The sequence below is a fragment of the Phocoena sinus genome, chromosome 7, assembly GCF_008692025.1.
Source record: "Phocoena sinus isolate mPhoSin1 chromosome 7, mPhoSin1.pri, whole genome shotgun sequence".
Classification (NCBI taxonomy): domain Eukaryota; kingdom Metazoa; phylum Chordata; class Mammalia; order Artiodactyla; family Phocoenidae; genus Phocoena; species Phocoena sinus.
The window spans coordinates 27,358,366-27,377,140 of NC_045769.1; the positions used below are offsets into that span (position 1 = coordinate 27,358,366).

At 38.2% G+C, this 18,775-nt stretch overlaps 1 protein-coding gene across 7 annotated transcripts in view; it reads right to left on the reverse strand.

Moving 5' to 3' along the window:
- Positions 1-1,000: 1,000 nt before the first annotated feature.
- Positions 1,001-18,775, reverse strand: part of MAP2 (microtubule associated protein 2) — a 278,280-nt gene continuing 260,505 nt past the window's right edge. For 6 of the 7 annotated variants that reach the window (XM_032637128.1, XM_032637129.1, XM_032637130.1 and 3 more), the window contains 3 exons: positions 8,733-8,814; positions 5,080-5,192; positions 1,001-4,861 (listed from right to left, as the gene is read on the reverse strand). In XM_032637128.1, the coding sequence (XP_032493019.1) occupies positions 4,646-4,861; positions 5,080-5,192; positions 8,733-8,814 (411 nt within the window). In that variant the 3' untranslated portion in view covers positions 1,001-4,645. Of the gene's footprint in view, positions 4,862-5,079; positions 5,193-8,732; positions 8,815-10,774; positions 10,868-18,775 lie in introns of all 7 variants that reach the window. The other variant, XM_032637125.1, reaches the window with a different exon arrangement.

Below are 18,775 nucleotides of genomic sequence, written 5' to 3' on the forward strand. Positions count from 1 at the left end.
ATAGTTTCTCTCCATGGTTAGTTTATGGAGTTCAGACGAGGCCACTTCTCCCTTTACTCTCCACCTACCCCAACCACCTGCAATAGAGTTAGGTCTGTGACCCACCCTCGCCAATCAGCATAAGTGAGCAGGTGACCCATGTAATGCAATGATTTTCAGAGCCTGGATTTTGGCTAGTGCTGTCGGGAAAGAGGCTTCCTTCGGGAGGCTGCGAAAGCTGGAGCTCCCAGTAATCATAGGGAGAGAGGTGCCTGCCTGAGGATGAAGACAACATAGAGGAAGCAGAACGAAAATTTGGAAAAAGAAAAATTCCTGATGACATCTTTTGAGAGCCTAGATCCAGAGTTGAAAAAAGAAAGAGTCTTTTTTATTTTATAATTTTTAAAAAACATATTTCTTTTATTTATTTATTTTTGGCTGCATTGGGTCTTCATTGCTGCACGCAGGCCCCCCTCCAGCTGCCGCGAGCGGTGGCCTCTCCCGCCGCAGAGCACAGGCTCCAGGTGCGCGGGCTTCAGCAGTCGTAGCACACTGGCTCAGTGCTCATGCCTCGTGGGCTCCAGAGCGCAGGCGCCCAGTTGCTCCGCGGCACGTGGGATCTTCCTGGACCAGGGCTCAAACCTGTGTCGCCTGCATTGGCAGGCGGGCTCCCAACCACTGTGCCACCAGGGAAGCCCCGAGAAAGAGTCTAAATGACATTTTTTGAGTGCCTGGATACATCCTTGCCTGAGGCAGATACTCCTGCCTAGTTGGATACTTGAGCCAATAAATTTGCTTTTATGCTTAGGCCAATTTGAGTTTCTGTCACTTGCAACAGATAGCATCCTGCTAATACAGTAGTGATAGGGCCTGACACATAGTAGGCGTTCAGCAGATAACTGTAGCCTTCTCTTCATAATTTTTCTTTGGTTGGATTGAGCAATTTATATTAGATTAGATTAGATCATATTACATATTATGGTTTTTTTCCAGAGAAGAAGAGACAATCTGAAACTATCAGTTAGGTGACAAGCAACTTTATTTTGCAAAACAATCACTATACAGCAACAAATACATTTGCAAATTTTGCTTGAAAAACATGAACTAACTACAACCAGCCATTGAAGAAATGCCTTTCTATGGTAACAGGCTCTAGAATTATCAGAAGAAAGAAACCCCCCACAGATTTGTAGCGGCACGTTGGAACCTTGGAATCCCAGCATACAGAGTATACTTTTTGTTGATTTTTTTTTTCTTTTTGCTAAAGTTGAAGTAGATCTTCATGATTGACATTTTAGGAGTCTAAAAATAAGCTTTTTCCTGCTAGGGACTTGGCCTCAACCTACATACCCAGGCTAAAAATCCTAGGTGTTAAAAAACAAACATCAATGCTAATTTTAGCACATCAGTCTTTGAAGGAATGTCTAGAATTTGCCTTTCCAAGCCATGGATCTATCTTTTCTGGCCACTTAGACCATGAATAGTTTATTTTCCTCCTTTCTGTGGCATGAAAAATAGGAGAAAATACTATACTTGCAGCTATGTCAGAATCAACCACATTGAGATTATTTCTTTAATAATATTGACATACTTTGGCTGATGATCCCATTTCCTGCTCTATAACTATATGAGTGTGTGGAGAAGGTCAGCTACCATCAAGTACATTTTTCCATTTAACCAAGTTCTCTCTTCAGCCTTCTTCAGCTATACCTAGTTAGTGTTACACAGGTGTCTTGCTTGTGGGTGGGATTTTAGCCCATCACCCTGCTGGAACTCAGCAGGAGAATCCAGAGAGAGTTGGTTCCTAAATGAACATGGCCTTTGAGACTCATCATGAACTCGGATCTCTCCTGCATCATTGTAAAGTACCCAATTATTGGTTGCAGGTGACCCAGAGAGAGTGAGTGGGCCTTTTAACTCTTCACAGCTCTGGATTACTTATGTTTCCTTAAACAGGTTCTCAAAGGCTAAAGCCAGAGAGAAACTGGCATTAATAGATCTAGAATTGGAACTATGAAGCCTTAATTTCTAGATCAGCGTATGGATGTCCCCACAAGAGTGGTGTTCAAAAAGCTTAATTTGTGTCGTTAATCTTAAGTGTAAAGGCAAGATGGGTTCCACCCCTTATCCCCATAAGAAGACATGTAGCCTGTGTTTCTTTCTTTTACTTGTACAAATTATCAGGTTCATTTTGTTAACTTTTTATAAAGAATTTGTATTTCCATACAAAGCAAGGGCATTTATTCATTATAATTTTGCTGTGATTTGAAGTAAACATTTGTTTTAATGCCAAATCTTATAACTTGGTACTTTATATAATCTTTATTTTGGACATGTATTTGTAAGAAACAATTTTGATATGTAGATCATGTTTACTTATTCTTAACGCTTATAAAAAATTTAAACCAGGTTGAAAAAAAATACTTGTTTCACAGGTTAAAACTGTTCTAACCAGCTGTTAACTTCAGCTTTAATCACTATCTAACACTACCAAACACATAAGAAAATACCGTTAAGTCTCCACACTCCTATTCTTTCTTCTCCTATATTCTGGTGCATTTCAAGGGAAGCTGATGAATAAAATGCCCAGATGGGACAAATCAAACCTCACAGCAATAATTAGGCAGAAAACAGACACATCCACAGTCCTAATCAGTCATTTCTAAATCTTTGTCCTATAAAATAACTGATCTATAAATAGTTTCAGAAATATTTGCCTACGTAAAACCTCTTAGTTGAGAATGAATGGTGCACTTTTGCTCCTAGAGTTTCTTGTATGGAAGTCGCATCGGTTGTAATTTCCAATGGGTCACAAAATGGCACCCACGTCTCTGTCTTTGCATCCCTTGGCTTCTTTCTTAGATGCTACTACACTAGCTTGTTGCCTCAGTCCATATTCATCATTTTTTCCTTTATATTCGAGAATTGATTTGGCTCAAAGGAATCAAACGCCTACTGGACCATTTGCCTTTAACTGTTCAGATCCAGCCTACCATCCCTGAGCAAGAAAAAGAACAGATAAAATACTAGAAAGCATCCATCTAGCCTGGTAACCCGCTGCCTTATTCAGGCTATTGACTATTTCATTGCTTATTCATAAATCTAAGATGAATGATTTGTAAAGTGAATTAATAGATTTGTGATTTCTAGACCGTATCTAAAGTCAGAATGGTATTATCTACTGATAAATAATAGTGTTCCTTTACAGAGTACAATGTTGGAGTTATGAAAAAACTGATTTAGATATCTGCATCTCCAATATTTTATAGCTATAGCTTCTCAAAATCCTGTATTTTTCCCTTCTGATCAAGGGATCTTTGGGTATGGAGGTCAAACATTTTCTATCAGATAATTTAATAAACAGGTACTATTTGGAAGAATGGGATAACATGCCCCCAAATCCCACTGTTAGTTTCAACTTTAGCAAATGGAAAAAAAAAAGAAAAAGAAATCTTAAGAAGTCTGTTTCATGAATGATTACAGGAATAAAACCCAAACTATCCTGTGATTCAAAATAAGATAAATCCATAATCTTACACCAACAATCTGTAAACCCTTTTATGTATAACTGGACCCACCCCCACAAACTCCATGTTGGTGAAAGCAAAGAAAAACAAATTTTTTCTAGCATCACGGGAGAGACTTGTATCTGGCACTAAAACAGGGTTACAGCTTTGAGTTGTTACAGAAAGCAACTTCATGCTAAAACTTTTTGTCTTTTTAAACTTTTTTTTAATAGGGAAAGAACCCTGCTAACACCTACTTTCACATACCTAAAACTGCAACACCAAAGGGTGCAGGAGACACAGATGCTGTGAATAAGGAAGTATAATATTCAAGTATATGAGGAAGTATCACAAATGGCCACAGAGAAATATATATATATTTATATCTATAATACTGTATCAAACAGATGGAAAAGGGGTGTGAAACTGGTAGTGTGTACACAAATCTAGCTGATCAACCAACGTTCTAATCAGACACGAGTCCACCCTAATGAAAGTGCTTCATTCCTAAGAGATGCACTTTATACCACTTCCTCAACCACAGCTCAAATGCGTCGTAACTATTTCTTAATTAGTTAAATAATTTATTGGATTGACTTATACTCTGATATAATTATCCAGGTCCCAAATGTTAATAACTTAATTGAATCTTTCTTCCCATTTATACAAAATAACGCTTTAAAAAAAACTTATTTCTTACATGCTCTTCCCTTCCTGCAATCAGACTCCTTGATTTAATTTAACCTGTAATAAGTTACAATGGGCAGCTTTTTATCTTTTCACCCAGCAACAAAATAGTGAAATGAGCAGCTTGGATTTTAACAAGGCCTTTCAGGATGTAGTGGATAGCCTTCAGGCACATGAAAGGTAGAAATGCAATTTTTAAAATAATATTACTCCATGCAAAACAGAGCAGAGCAAAAATAATTGTCCAATTGTACTCATGTAAAGCCAGTATCTTCCTTTTACAAATGGAAATCAAGTCAATTTCTGCATATACTATTCTTTTTTTAATATAAAATTGTAACAGTTACTACAGTTTGGGAATGAGATTATTTATTTTATGGTTTGTAAAGAATGAATATAACACCTGCTCAGAGCCCACTCCTGCCAAGAGCTCATGCCTAAATAGTATTACTTCAATGCTAAACGAGAAATATTCACAAGCCCTGCTTAGCGAGTGCGGCAGTGACATCCTCGGCCAGGGTGGCAAGCTGGGGGGATTCGAGCAGGTTGATGCTTCCAGAAGAGGAGACGTTGCTGAGTCGTCGGGGGGATGCCACGCTGGATCTGCCTGGGGACTGCGTAATGATCTCAGCCCCGTGGTCCACACGGGCCTTAGCATGCTCTCTGAAGTTCAACTTTTGGCTGTCAATCTGTTTAAGACAAGCATCAGTCCTCGTTAACTCAAGCATCTTAACTGTCGCTTAGCTCTTTCTCTATATCCCAGAGCTGACGTTCATGTCACTTCTATTCAGCTCTACCATCCCTACTTCTAGATATCCAGGCCTTCAATTTGGGACCCATTTTGATGAAGAGTATTTCAGAAGGATTTTTTAAAAAGGCAAGATCGGCTCAGGATCTTGTTTCTTACCTTGACATTACCACCTCCAGGTACGTGGTGAGCATTGTCAAGTGAACCAACTTTAGCTTGGGCCTTTTCTTTGAAATCCAGTTTCACACTCTCAATTTTCACACGCCCACCACCTACGTAAGAGAGGAGAAAGGCTTTTAAATGCCTTGCTAAAATTAAATCTTATATTTGTGGTGACTAGTTCCCCAAAATGATTATAGTAGGTAGACCATGGCAAACGACAAACTTAATGAACTCTACTATCCCTCTGACCATGGATGTGAAAGGAATCTTTTAGATTTCTAGACTACACCATTTTCCCCACACCATCTACGGTAGTGACATCCTTTTTGTACCATTACGTGGATTGCTCTACATGTTAATTCCTTTCTCCTCTACTCACGTCTAACCTAAAATATCAGAGGGTTTTTTCTTGTCTGTGTGATAAAAACTCTAAAAATAACGCAATGAAAGTATCATATGTATCCTTTCTCAAACTTGGCACATTTAGTCTCTTATTTCTAAGGGAGCAAATTAAATTGCAATGAAGCTCTTCTTTATTTTTCTTAATGGTAATAGGTCACTTGTTCAAAGAACTATTAGGCTAGCAATGGAGTGCACGTGGGTAATATTACCGTTTGTCAATTTTCAGCATTGATAGCTTGACTGATGAAACTGGAGTCAGGGGCTAAGTTGCTTAAGAGCTTCCATTTTAATTAGCAGATGGAGTGATAGGAAGAGACTCTTAGGAGATCCCATTCTTTTCCAGATGCCATAGGACCAATGTGACTCTGACTTTGATCTGATAATACTGAGACAGAGTTTTGACCATGCCATTTCCTTAAATGCTAATTAGTCTGAAACTCGAGGATCTGCTGATAGATGAGAGTGCCATGAGCCACCCTTCTGTGGCACTCCCCATTTCTGCACACCTTTCTCAGGCTTATGAATGTAAGGAGTTCTACATTGAGTTGTCCTTTAGCCTGTTCTTGAGCCTGTCTGCTGATGTCTTTGACCTGGAAGGAAGCTGGATTAGATACCTTTACCTGTCTCCACCTAAGAGATTAGCTTTGACTTGCATTATTCACTTGGTTTTGGCTCTATGCATTTTTTTGCAAGGCCAGTGGTAAGCCACGTGACGCTCTACTATCATTGCATCTCTCTTGGGATTTTGATTTGGGAAGAATACCTGAGGGACTCTATGGAAACATGGAAGAGATTTTTCAATTTTGGACTCTTGCTGCTTATTTATCTCTGTAGACGAGAGAAAGGTCTGTTAAAACTTTACAGGTCTCTTAGGCCTGTGGTGTTTTTCTCATGCGATACCTGGACATTTATATTAACACCCAATTACCTGGCCTTGAAATTGTATGGTGTTACTGGGTTAAATTTTGAAGATTCATTCATTCTCCTCCTGAAGGCTTAGGATGTACATGATGTTATTTAACTCATGCTTACAGAAGACATGTAGTTGTCCTTCCCTCAAAAGATGCATAGCTGCAGGAGTGTTATCCTTCCAACATTTTACTTGGCCCCGTGGGTCTCACTTGTTGGTTGTTAAAGGATTAGTGTGATTCATAAAACATAATTATATTGGTTAGAGTCTAGAAGATGTTGAGCTTTCAGCTACATGAGATCAACTTTCTTAGGATCTTACTTTTCTATTTTTTGGTGGCCTCTGATAGAAATTGTCTTTTCAAGTTTTCTTTTATGGTTATATGTTGTGTCTATGTAACCTTGTTAAAATTTTTTTGAACTGTAGTTTGAGAGAGAGAGAGAAAAAAATAACAATGTAACATTGACCCAAAATATATTCAGAAAAGGAAGACTGAGAAGTCTATTTCTGTTGAAGTCCTACTAGGTATTTTTACGTAACTCTTAGAGAAGCCCATTTGAATTCAGACATCTCTGCCTTTGGTTCTCAAAAATTCTGGCCCCATCAGGAGCAGTAACTGCAGAAGACTATAATCCCCATCAAGCTTCATATGTCCCGAAGTGAAGTCCACAAGACCGGATATTTCAATTTGTGGCTCCAGGTATCAAATTGTTTCCTTTATTTTCTCCTTAGATATTCCACAATCCAAAGTAACTTTGTGAAAAGCTTGCTATTGACAAGGATCATTGAGCTAATACATCTTTATGAACTTAGTCACCTGGTTCATTTATTACGAAGTAAGAGCTAGATTTAGAAAAAGGTGGGAGTCCATGACAATAGCCTTTTATGACCAGTAAAACATACACAGAATATTTTCTTATCTATATAAGATTTTTCTGTGCATCAAGACCCCAGGTGAATTTAACTAAATGTATACTTACTGTCTGGAATGAAAGAATCCAATATTGTCTTTTGTATTCTGGAAGAAAGTAGGCAGTGTAGCCAAATACTTCTATCATACTGTTGACACAGTACAAAGTCAACTAAATGTTTGTAGACTTAAGTAATAGATGGGGAGTTGTGAAGATACCCACATGGGAACATATCCCTGCTGTTTCCTAAATGACAGAGAGCTAATTCCGGGGTAGCAATTCTGAAACCAGGAATGGAGATTCCTTACTCGTAGTTTCTAACTCCTTGACTTGTCTTATGAACACCCTTTGCCAAAGAGAAGCCCAACTTCTCGATATGTTTCCAGTTCGTTTATCTATTTTGAAACATATCCTATCTACCTTTGTTTTTCAACTAATAAATTCTTCTTAATAATCTCCTGGTCAGAAATCTCATTGGGCTCAATCATTCTTATACCTTGTTTTGATAACATTTGAGACAATGATTAATAGGAATAACCTATTACCTGGTTTAATTAAGATGCCAAGCATAGATGGTTAAAACCAATTGCTTCCTCTTGTCCTTCAATGGTATATATAAATTGTGTCAAAATATTCTCGAGAAAATTTACAAATTTGACAGTTGTCCATTATTTACATATGCATGGAGGTGGAGTTTAGCAAAAACATAATACATGATACTCAGAAAAAGTGACTCATAATACATTAGAGGGAATTAAAGAGGGAAAAATCCCCAGCAAGGTGAGTAGAAATTCTACCATAGAGCATCAGTCTTATGAGATATTCTAGAAAAACAAGAAGTCCATGGTCAAATGAGTTGGGGGAGACATTGCATTCTGAGGATTCACAATACTTATAGACCTGGATCTGAGAAATTCAGCAGAAAAGTTAATTTTTTCAGCTTTGCTTAAGCACAGTCCTTTTTTCACATAATGTAGAAAAACAATTTCTTGAAAAATCTTTGGAAATGCTTCTTTCAGTGTATGTATTATGTATAAATACATGGCCCAATGTATTTTATAGACTATATATTTCCAACGAGCTCCAACATGCATGTTGCGTACATCGAGATAAACGCATCTCATGTACCTTTTAATTTTTATTTATTTATTTAATTTTTTTTTTTGTCTTTTTCTCTCTCTTTTTTTTTGTACCTTTTAATTTTTAACATGTCCTATGATACATGGCCTGTGTGTGGTAACTAAGTTTACTTGTCCAAGTGAAGATGCCTTGAAATTTCTAATGTAAATTTCTATTAATAAAAGCATGACGTATCAGGATTTGGAAAAGTCCTTCCAGTTAGATATTTCACAGCAACACAAATTTTGCTTGTCAATTTCTTGAATCCAATCTAATATCTCCCAGACTACTAAAAAGAACGGATTTACCTGGCCTGTGGCGGATGTTTTTCAGAGAGCCGCATTTGGATGTCACGTGGCTTAGGTCTATCTTCTTGGTGACAATCTGTACCTGTGTGAACCACATAAAATGTGCTTAAAGTAGTTTAGACATAAACAACCCCCAAGATCATAAGTCAAATCTAGAAACATATCCAAACTCACAACATACAACAACATATACATACAAATGGGAAAACACAATCTTCCATAGATCCTCCCACATGTTTGGTTGGAAAGAAAAACCAAAGTGAAGGAAAATCCTAGAATAGAAGATTTTATTAGCAGAAAACAGATCATGCCCCAAGGGGATAGAAACACCTGGATGCATAAGGCAAGCTTCCACCCAGAGAACGAAGCCACACGGTGTCAAACCTTTCCATAAGCAAAGAGCCAAGTGAAGAGAGAAATTATGCTTTAAAAAGTGATTTTTACATAAAAGTGACCAACTTTGCTCATAGAAACAAGAAGTCCAACACTGCTTCAAGATAACAAGAAGAAGAAAGCTCTAAACATGCTTTTCTAAAAGACCATTGTCATGTCTTGGCTAAATGGAATTTTTATTGCACACCAAATTATCTATAAAATGACAGCATTTTTTCTTCTTTGTGTCTTGTTGAAATTATTTCATCTCCCAATATTTGAAACAGTGCTTTCCAAGTGTGGTTCCTGGTCCATTTGCATCAGAAATACATGGGAATTACTTAATTGAACACTGGAAATGGCGTCAGGGAATCTGCACATTTGAACAAGTGATTCTTCTCTAGGGGAAAATTTCAGACTACTGTTTTGGAGGTTGGAAGCTCCCTTACTTACTTTAGAGATCATTAGTTATCTCAATTTATCCTTTTCCATGTAGGTGTTTTGACCGGCAGCACCCATAGTAGAGGGCAGCTGGGTCTACCCTCTGATACCTTCAAATTATTTCCTAGGACCAAGATTGCTTCTGTGAAAGTACCACATGGTGTGAGCTTACAGTCAGGGCAACAGGAAGGAGGGCAACCTTGTCAGTGTAAATGCTGAGCCTGAAGCTTAGCCCTGCACCCTGGAAAGAGCCCAGAAAACCTTGCTGTGGTCCTCTCACATGGCATATTTTCACACCCAGTGGAGCGACTTTGAACATCAGGTGACAGCTCCTGCTAGAAGGGACTTGCTTGTCTCTCCTTTCACTGCTTGACTCCGTCTCTGCCCGGTTGAGGAGCAAGGAACCAGGAGTCATTAGATAGGTGAGAATTCTGGATTTGATAATCTATAAATTACCTCAGTCACAGACGGTCAGAATCTGAAGTTTAGGTGACAGGATCTGTAGTATAGAGAGTCACCCAGTTCGCCTTTTTTGTTATTCTAATTTTACAAAGAACCATGCTTTCTTTAGCTTGAGTTTGCCTGTTTCAACTCTTCCTCAACTACATTTGAGAAACACGGATTCATCTTTCCCTTTCTCTCATAGGATATTATTTTCACTCAATTTAAGAGACAGGAAAAAATTCCATCAAGACAGAGTATACTGGGACTTGAATCTTTTCACTGAATTACAGATGAGCCATGCTTCACCAGTTTTGTATTATTCCAAATGATATCCCAACTCTCATGAATAATGAAGCACAAAATATTGACATTATACAGTTTGGGTACTTTCAAGTACATCAGACTTTGCCTCAAGAGTAACTTAAATGGAGCTAGAAAAGTGTGTGCACAGCTGACTTTTACAGGGGAGTAGAGACAGCATGAGAAAATACCTTGAAGCCAAAGGCCAGCAAACAAATTGGCAAGTGAGGTGGGTTTTCCATCTCCCCGAAAACCATGGTGTACCCCATTAAAAAAGCAAGAATTCGCCAGTGATCTTAGAGGGAAGGATGGGAAGGCCATCACCAAAAATGCAAGGTTGACAAGCTCCCAAACCAGGGGGACGTGTGGAGCAGCAACAAGAAGGGGGGAGTGTGTTGGGAGGGAGGCAGGAAAGGAGACCAAGTGCCTGCTGTGCAGATGGCTCCACACAATCAGGACGGCTCCTCACAGAAGCTTCTACTTACATTTCCGCCCCCAGCAGAATGTTTGATGTTATCCCTGGAACCACATCTGGACTGAACCTTGCTAAAATCAATCTTCTGGTTTAAAATCCTAACCTAAAAGGAATTGGAAGTAACTTCACTGTGCATTTTTCTTTCAATATGCTGGGTATAGGGAACCAGAAATGGGCAGCACCAGAGGCTCCAAACTCCCTTCCACCTACGTAATCATTTAAGAGAAAAAACTAACACTGAAATTGAAGAGCAGATCTATCATATGAATATGAGCCCCTTTTCTCCTGCACCCCGCCCCCCCAAGGGCCAAATGCTTGAGAGCCTTAGATATCCCAGCCGTAGGCTGCTATAATCTGGAAACAATATAGGAAAAGAAAAATAAAACTTGAATTATCTGTGAGGAGGAGGCTTCTGATATTGTGGGCAACGCTGGGACTCAGGTCCACTCTCTGGAAGGGCCAAGATTGTAGTTCAGCCCAGGATCCTGAAGGATACACCAGTGCCCCCTCCTCCCCCTTAATCCCTAAAGTGTCACCCATCACAATTGTGAATCACCTGGTACACTTGACTTGACTATGATTGGTCCACATAGAACAGGTGAGGTTCACATTGGTCTGGCTGAATGCTACGGGTGAGGGTTCTCATTCATCCAGGGGAAGAAGCCCTGGTTTCCCAAGACGGTCAACAAGGAAGCTCTGGGCCTCCTCTCCTGAAAGGATTTATGATTCCCTTGCTGGTTTGGCTTGGTAGCCTTTTGAAAGGCCTCTCTCTGACAACTGCTCATAAATAGCCATTATTCTTGGATTTGGTGTGAAAGCATTATTTCCGTTTTTAGAGGCGAGAAAACCAAGGACCATTAGCTAGCTGACTTGTACTGAGTCATGAACAGGTAGTCCAGGCCTTGGTTGGGCCCAACAGATATGAGGTTAGGTGTTCTATTTCTATTTTCAGCAAGTCCAGTACTCACCTTGAAGGCAATAGTAAATCCAGGTAATAGCAACTCCAGATCTGGAAAGATATTACTCCGGTGTAATGTAATGTGCAAAGTAATAACTCTTGTAGCTTCGTTCATGTGTTTTTGAATTGTGCGTGTTTTGGAGGGCCAACAAGCAATGTAAGAATGGAAGGAAAGGTTTATTTTTGTTTGTTTTATCTTACTTTGCCTACAACTACCCCCCAATAGCTAAAGGGAAATCACGTCTTTAGTGCTTTAGGGGACAATTTATCCTCCTATATATGAAAAAAAAAAGCTTAATAAAATTACCCTAGATATACAGCTGTCTCTAAGAATGGTATCACATCTCTTGGTATTCGCAACACAGAGTAAAATATTCAAGAGCACGTTGAATCCTGACTAGTTTTAACTAGACAAAGCTTAAATTGCAGCATCTGCCTAACATTGACAAGATAGCTCGTTCCTTTCAGGGAAGTATCATCCACAGCTCTCATCGGCAGCCCAAGGGAAGGGCCTCTCGTCAAAATCTGAATTCAGAAGACATGATGATTGGGCCACTCTAGGGCATAATACAAATTCCTATTAAAAAAACGGGGGCTATCACAGAGTCTGTATCTAGCCACATGTGTAGTTGTACTGTAAGAGTTTCACGTGAATTGTGGATGCAGATAATGAAGGCAATAAGGGCCACTACATTTCAAACCTCACAGGTAAGTTATTTTTAGAAAGTAAATAATTTTGATTTGTTATTTCTAATAATAATACTTTCAATTATTCTCCATAAGGATCTATTTATTTTGGCAATGAAACAGAATTCATCTAAGCCATTTTTCTAATCCTTGGGGATATACAGAGTCTCATATTTCATTTACAAATTTTAATTTAGAGATCATAAGAGTACCAGTCAAGTGACTCATTACCAAGCGACCAAAAGCCAAATGTTAAATCTGACTCATCTGTTGCAAATATGGAAATTCCAAATTCAGTTATATAAATTTGTTTGACTCTAACTTTTAATCAATTGTTTGACAATTTTTATGATTTCGAAAACAAATGATTCAAACCGAAAGGGGACACATTGCCTGCATTATTTAGAAATGATTTAAATCTTAAATTGTAAAACTTCAAGGCCAACTTCAAAGTCGATTTTCCCGAGAATCATAGATTTTCTAGCGGAAAAAACTAGCTGGCCTTTTTTCTTTTGGTACGCGGGCCTCTCACTGTTGTGGCCTCTCCCGTTGCGGAGCACAGGCTCCAGACGCGCAGGCCCAGCGGCCATGGCTCACGGGCCCAGCCGCTCTGCGTCATGTGGGATCTTCCCGGACTGGAGCACGAACCCGTGTCCACTGAATCGGCAGGCGGACTCTCAACCACTGCGCCACCAGGGAAGCCCTAGCTGGCCTTTTTTGATGGTAGACTATATTAACCCATGTTTGCTCAATTTGACATGCATTAATAACACATTCTTTACATATTTCCATAATTGAAAAAACTTCATGGTACATATATATATATATTTTTTTTTTTTTTTTTAAGATGTTGGGGGTAGGAGTTTTTATTAATTAATTAATTAATTTTTGCTGTGTTGGGTCTTCGTTTCTATGCGAGGGCTTTCTCTAGTTGTGGCAAGCGGGGTCCACTCTTCATCGCGGTGCGCGGGCCTCTCACTACCGCGGCCTCTCTTGTTGTGAAGCACAGGCTCCAGACCTGCAGGCTCACGCACAGGCTCACGCACAGGCTCCAGACGCGTGAGTTGTGGCTCACGGGCCTAGCTGCTCCGCGGCATGTGGGATCCTCCCAGACCAGGGCTCAAACCCGTGTCCCCTGCATTAGTTGGCAGATTCTCAACCACTGCGCCACCAGGGAAGCCCCATGGTATATTGCTTTTGTCTAAAATGAGGCAAAGTATGACATTCATTTTGCTTAATGGTTGAGTGGACAGAAATAAAACCACTCTGGGCAGTGAATGTTTGATGTTCAGTAAGTTTTACACTCTAGCTTGACAACTTGTGTTTGAGTCATGTGACTCACATTTATGCCTTAGCAAAATTACAAAATACTTCATGCCAAATATCTCTAGGATCATTGGCAAATAACACCTTAGAGAGTTAATTCCACAAATACAGGCAGTCCTCAGAAACCATCCCATAAAATAGAAAAATAGATGACTGCTGTGAAGCATAAGGCTTTATTTCAGATTAGTTTTTTTTATCAGAGTTGAGTTTAACTTTCTGTTCTCTGTGGATAGATTGAAATAAAAACTATTTTCTTTGGGAAGAAATTTTCATTGGACTTTTGTTTTCCTAAAGCCTATGTCAAGAAAAATTATGTTAACATCTTAGAGACTGCCTAGAAAAAATATAATGACCTTCTAATTTACAAATGAACTAATTTTCTATTTAAATGATATGAAGGAAAAATTATTTGAATAATCATTATCCAACATTAACTCTAAATCACACTTTAATCTTTGTTAATTTCTTTCAATCAAAATTTTTACTTGCTCTATTAATGCAAAGAATATGACAACCTTTCCTCCTGCATACTTCATAGTGGAAGTGAAATGTATTATTGTATCAATCAACTGGATCATCCTCCTAAAACTCTGCCTTATTCAAAATTCTACCAAACTCCCTATTTCCTATTAAATGCAACAAAACTTTTAGCCAGGCAACCAGGGTTTGTAGCAATTCTGATTTTTGAGTCCTCTCTTAATACTTTACATTTCATCCAGACTGTATTCTAGTCCATATTAAGGGCCTTGTTACATTTTCAGGTTCACCCCCATGCTTTCTTCATGTTCTTATCTCTTGACAGAATGCCCTCTTTCCAAGTTTAGTCTGTAACAGATCATCCTTCAAGGCTCAGCCAAACCAGTCCCTCAAAGTGGCAGGCTGGCAAAAAAGGATTTTATTCTCATGGGCATACATTGATTACTTGTATGCACACACCACTGACCTTTCATTCATATAAGGGTCTTATAAGCATGAAGAGTTATAAAAAATAGGTTAATGTAATTGAATAATTAATCAGAATTATTTAATTTTAATTAATTCTATGTATTCCTCCACAATGTTAGGAAAGAACAGAATAGTTACTTTCTGGATATTCTTGATGTGAGTCTAGTTGAATTTTACCATAATGGTTCAATTGAAGTGATCTGCCACTGTACTCTCTCCGCATATAAGTTTAATTGCTCCTTTAGAGAAATGAGCTTTTTGTTTTCCCCCCCAATGTGGGGTTACTCTAAGAAAGGGCAGGAATACAAAATGCAGGCTATGCCTGTAGACAGGAAAAGATCTCTTACTAGAGATTAGTTGGAAATATGAAACATGAAAAATGAAAGAAAATACAATCCTAACATAGTTTTTAGTAAAACAGTTTATAAACCAGAGGCATTAATCACAGTGTCAACTTGGATTTCTTGAGCAACAGAAACTTGATTTTTTTGACACTCTCTGCTGCTGCTTATTTAAGTAAAAACATCCCCATGTCAGCTCAAGATGGCAAGATATGGAAAGTAACTGGGAGTCCGAAAGTTTGGATTCTGTTCTCAGCTCCTTTACAGTCTGGTACTAGGTCTTTCAGGTCTCTTCTAGGCATGAACCTCAATTACAAGAAATTTCCTTCTTTCTCCATCCAAGGTTGTCTTAGAAAGAAATTCTTTTTGAAAGGTAGTGGACAGTGACACTCAATTGACTTCCCTTCAACTTTATGGGGAATTAAGCTTTTCCTTTGGGTTTGCATCATTTCTCAGGAAGGCTTATTAAGCTTTCCTTTATACTTGCATTATAAAAACACTTTTCTGTCTTTTTCAAAAGTATTTCCTATTCCATAACATTCAATTTTAATGAAAACTATTTAGCCTCTATAGAGTCCAGAGGTATCATATATTAAAACAAAAATATTGTTATATCATATATTCCTGAAGATTGAAAGTTCTCTGGAACAGATGATGTTCATCAAATATTCATCTGTTAACAACCCTGTGCTGTGGTCAAAATGCATACAGGTATACAAACATTACAGTCCCTTCTGAATTTTAATTAACTCTACCAACACTGATCAATAACTTCTTCAAAACTAAGTATATAAATATAAACAATAAGTATATTTCAGTACACATTTTAATAGAAATAACAGTTTATGTGAAAACATACAATTCCACAGATCTCTAAGGAAAAGAATATGGAAGAGGGCCTATTAAGGCATCAGCCCAATTTTCCTGTGTAGACTGTCAAAAAGCACAGAAGGTAAAACCTTGTTGAGAAACCTTGGGGTGAATGCACAATGTTGAAAAATTTGGAAAGAACTTTTTGGTGAAACAGACATTGAGTTTAGCCTTTAGAACCACTGTTAAATATTTTAAGTGGTCTGCCCATGGGCACTGGAAGGAAAGTTATGAATATAGCAGTCATTGTGACTCATGAAAATTAACAGATAATGAGCTTTATCAAGTTCATATGCCAAAATCTTAACATTACATTTTTTTCTTTAGTTTAAAATTTTAAGGAATACTGGACCAAGTTGGTAAGAAAGTAACTTTTTGAGAGTCTGTTCAGTTGTTTGAAAACAACCTGAGATTTAATGCTGTTCCCATGTCCTTGCTTGGTTTGTAAATGAACAGCAAACAAAGAGACTCCACAGGCCACAACTTTTTAAACCCAAAGTAATAATTTTTCCACAGTTTTAAATAATTAATATTTATGAAGCTTAGCTCAATAACTTTTCATTACCTTAGAAAAGATACTTGAATTACAGTTATAAAATTCTATTGCATAAAGACAGGGTCCCTCAAAGAGAGAGAGAGGCATGGACATATATACACTACCAAACGTAAGGTAGATAGCTAGTGGGAAGCAGCCACATAGCACAGGGAGATCAGCTCGGTGCTTTGTGACGGCCTGGAGGGGTGGGATAGGGAGGGTGGGAGGGAGGGAGACGCAAGCGGGAAGAGATATGGGAACATATGTATATATATAACTGATTCGTTTTGTTGTGAAGCAGATACTAACACACCATTGTAAAGCAATTATACTCCAAAAAAAAACTGAGAAAAAAAAAAAAAAGACAGGGTCCCTGATCTCAAGGAGCTTTCATTTTGAGATAATGATGAATTTGAGAGCAAAAAAATGCCTTGTAATGTATTTTGGTGAACAGTTTTTCTTCATGCTGGGTTGCATTTTACAGTTAATGGGATATTTTATTACACTTCTTATTTAGCACTTATTTGGAGGCCTAAGGAGATGGAAAGAATGGCTTGGAAAAAACTTAAAATTAAATAAAGGCAGGGAACTAGGGGAGGACAAGAAAAAACAAACAAACACTTTTTTTCTGCCTAGATTGTAGAGGCCAGGGGATGTTATTGTCATCCATTCCCCTTTTATCATATAGTGTCCAGCATAGTCTTCGTAAATGATGAAAGAATAAATATACAAATGAGAAAAAAGATCTAAATAAGCTTCAGTCTTTCGTTTTTTTTATAAAATTTATAATTTGTAAATTTGCCTATATATTAATAGCACTCAGTAGACCTTCACAGTGGTGACCATCATAATTTTATATAATGAGAAAAAAATCCTGTTTTACTATAACTTATCAGTTGCCTCCAGAATTAATTCCATTTTTCCATTTGAATATAAAATTGAAAGCAACTCATTCAAGTTAGCATGTGAAAGGCCAGAAAACGTCTCAGGATAATGCCTAAAACTTTATAAGAAAATATAAAAAAGATTCCACTCTACATTTCACACATTTCATTCTCTCCTTCCTCCTTCCCGTTGCTTCCCCTTCCTCAATTACACTCCTATTTCAGAAACACTGCTTTTTCACTCAACTTCACCTGGCCCTTTGTGGCACAAATATTTATGGAGTCTATTAGAGTACCTAAATGAATGTTTTTTGATGAGCTGCAATGCAAAAACACTGTAGAACCATGGATCTGAGAGCTTAAAGTATCCACATAGTCTATTTAAATGAGGTGGTGCTATATACAGAAACAAGTATTATTTTGTTGCTTCTATCCTACAAATAAGAAAGTTGAGGGCTACCCTGGTGGCGCAGTGGTTAAGAAGCCGCCTGCCAACGCAGGGGACACGGGTTCGAGCCCTGGTCTGGGAAGATCCCACATGCTGCAGTGCAACTAAGCCCGTGCACCACAACTACTGAGCCTGCGTGCACTCTAGAGCCCACGAGCCACAACTACTGAAGCCCACGCACCTAAGAGCCCGTGCTCCATGACAAGAGAAGCCTGTGCACTGCAACTAGAGAAAGCCCACGCACAGCAAAGCAGACCCAATGCAGCCAAAAATAAATAAATAAATAATTTTAGAAAATAATAATAAACTATAAAAAAAAAAGTCGAGGACTAGAGAGGTCAGTATCTAAGGTCACACAATAATTTAGCAAAAAAGCTGGACCAAGAACTCAGCTCTTACATTCTGATCCAATATTCTCTTAGCCAAAATTCACTGTGGTCCCAGTGTGGGGTGTTTCTTTGGGTAATAACTGTAACAGCTTTAGGCAGTCACACTCATTCAACAAGTCACTAGAAAGAATGCATCTCTCGATGCATATAGTATACTACATTCATTCAACTTTCACTCAACAAATATGCCAAATACCTACCATATACCTAACACTGAGGATGAAACAGACCTCAGCCCTGATTTTATGGAGCTTATGGTCTAGTAGGTGAAACAAGATAGACATTAAATAATCAATTATACAATGGAATGTATAAATATGGTGAGAAGCCCTGGCTACAGTATCGAGAGTATATCAGATAGAGAAAATAACAGAAATATTCTACTCAGTATTCTGTAATAACCTATATGGGAAAAGAACCTGAAAAAAATGGATATATGTATATGTATAACTGAGTCACTTTGCTGTACACCTGCTACTAAGACAACATTGTATATCAACTATACTCCAATATAAAATAAAAATTTTTTAAAAAGAGAAAAGAACAGATGAAGGGAGACTAGTTAACAACTATTGCAGTGATATCAACAAGAGATAACATATCCTGTGCTAGGGTGGTGGAGAGTGGA